The following is a 1,026-nucleotide window of genomic DNA, read 5'->3' as shown; positions in this document are numbered from 1 at the left end:
GTGAGTGTGTGTGTGCGTGGGTGTTTAACTGTGTGTGCGCAAAACATAGGTATTCATACAATTATAAACGTATTCTTATTATTTTCTGTTTAACTCATTGACCTGATATGGGCGGTTGGCGGGAGCTCTGGTGTGGTTTGCTATTTCTTTCCTATCAAAAACCTATTATTCTTATCTCCTCTACTTCTATTTTATGCACTTTTCTAACCATATTTTGTTGCAAGTGCTATAAAACTCTTACTAAAACTAAACGGGCCGGGCACCATAGTAAAAAACGATATTGTTATAAAATGCAAAAGGCTCGATGTGATATCTCAAGATGACGTCATTGATTCTCATTACCCAGGTGGTGTCCCAGGAACAGGGCGTGGTCTATTTCCCCGTGCTGGCCTCCGACATTGGTGTGGCCGACGTCGAGGTCTCTGCACAGTCCAGCAACGCTGCAGACGCCGTCCGCAGACACATCAACATCCAGGTACGGTTGAGGAGTTGTTGGGTTTTTGTTTGGTCAAAACACCGGTACAGTTAGATCAGGTGCTTAATATTAATCTTTTTCTCCTTTACTCCTCCTCTACGTGGCCTTATACTTTTTCGGGCTGTTGAGTTGGATTATAGAGTAGATCTGGCAATGAAAGGCTGACTTTTAAAAGTTTTATACTTCCATCGACACGGATTAGATCATTTAGGAGGCGAGATGCTTTGAACCTGCTTGTCAGAACCAGTCTCGACGGAGTGCGAAGAGATATACAAACTCCCATGAAAAAGACAGCTCCAGCCTGGGGTGGCGAAACGCCTAGCCGCTATCCAACCGACGTTTTAAAACTTCGGGGGATGCATAGCACGATCTTGTGAAGCACTGATAAAAGTGAGACAGACACGAAGACAGAAGCAATAAAAGGAAAGGGAAGAAGTAGGACCCCACAAGTGACACCCTCCAACCAAACACTACTCTGATGGTTGTGTAGTCGTGGTAGCTACAGTGGTCGTCGGGAACAAATAGTTTTCTGAGGCTTTAACTACCCCGCT

The 1,026-nt window shown here is 44.5% G+C and overlaps 1 protein-coding gene across 1 annotated transcript in view; it reads left to right on the top strand.

The window, feature by feature from the left end:
- LOC101861335 (CD109 antigen) overlaps positions 1-1,026 on the top strand; it is a gene marked incomplete at its 5' end in the record, with an annotated part of 40,801 nt that overhangs the window by 26,970 nt on the left and 12,805 nt on the right. Inside the window, 1 exon segment of the mRNA XM_013090187.1 lies at positions 347-475. Within this exon segment, the coding sequence (XP_012945641.1) occupies positions 347-475 (129 nt within the window).

This window comes from Aplysia californica, unplaced genomic scaffold, assembly GCF_000002075.1.
Source record: "Aplysia californica isolate F4 #8 unplaced genomic scaffold, AplCal3.0 scaffold01169, whole genome shotgun sequence".
NCBI classification, from domain to species: Eukaryota; Metazoa; Mollusca; class Gastropoda; order Aplysiida; family Aplysiidae; genus Aplysia; species Aplysia californica.
Note: the sequence above shows the minus strand (reverse complement) of the source record. Positions and strands in the feature narration are given on the sequence as shown.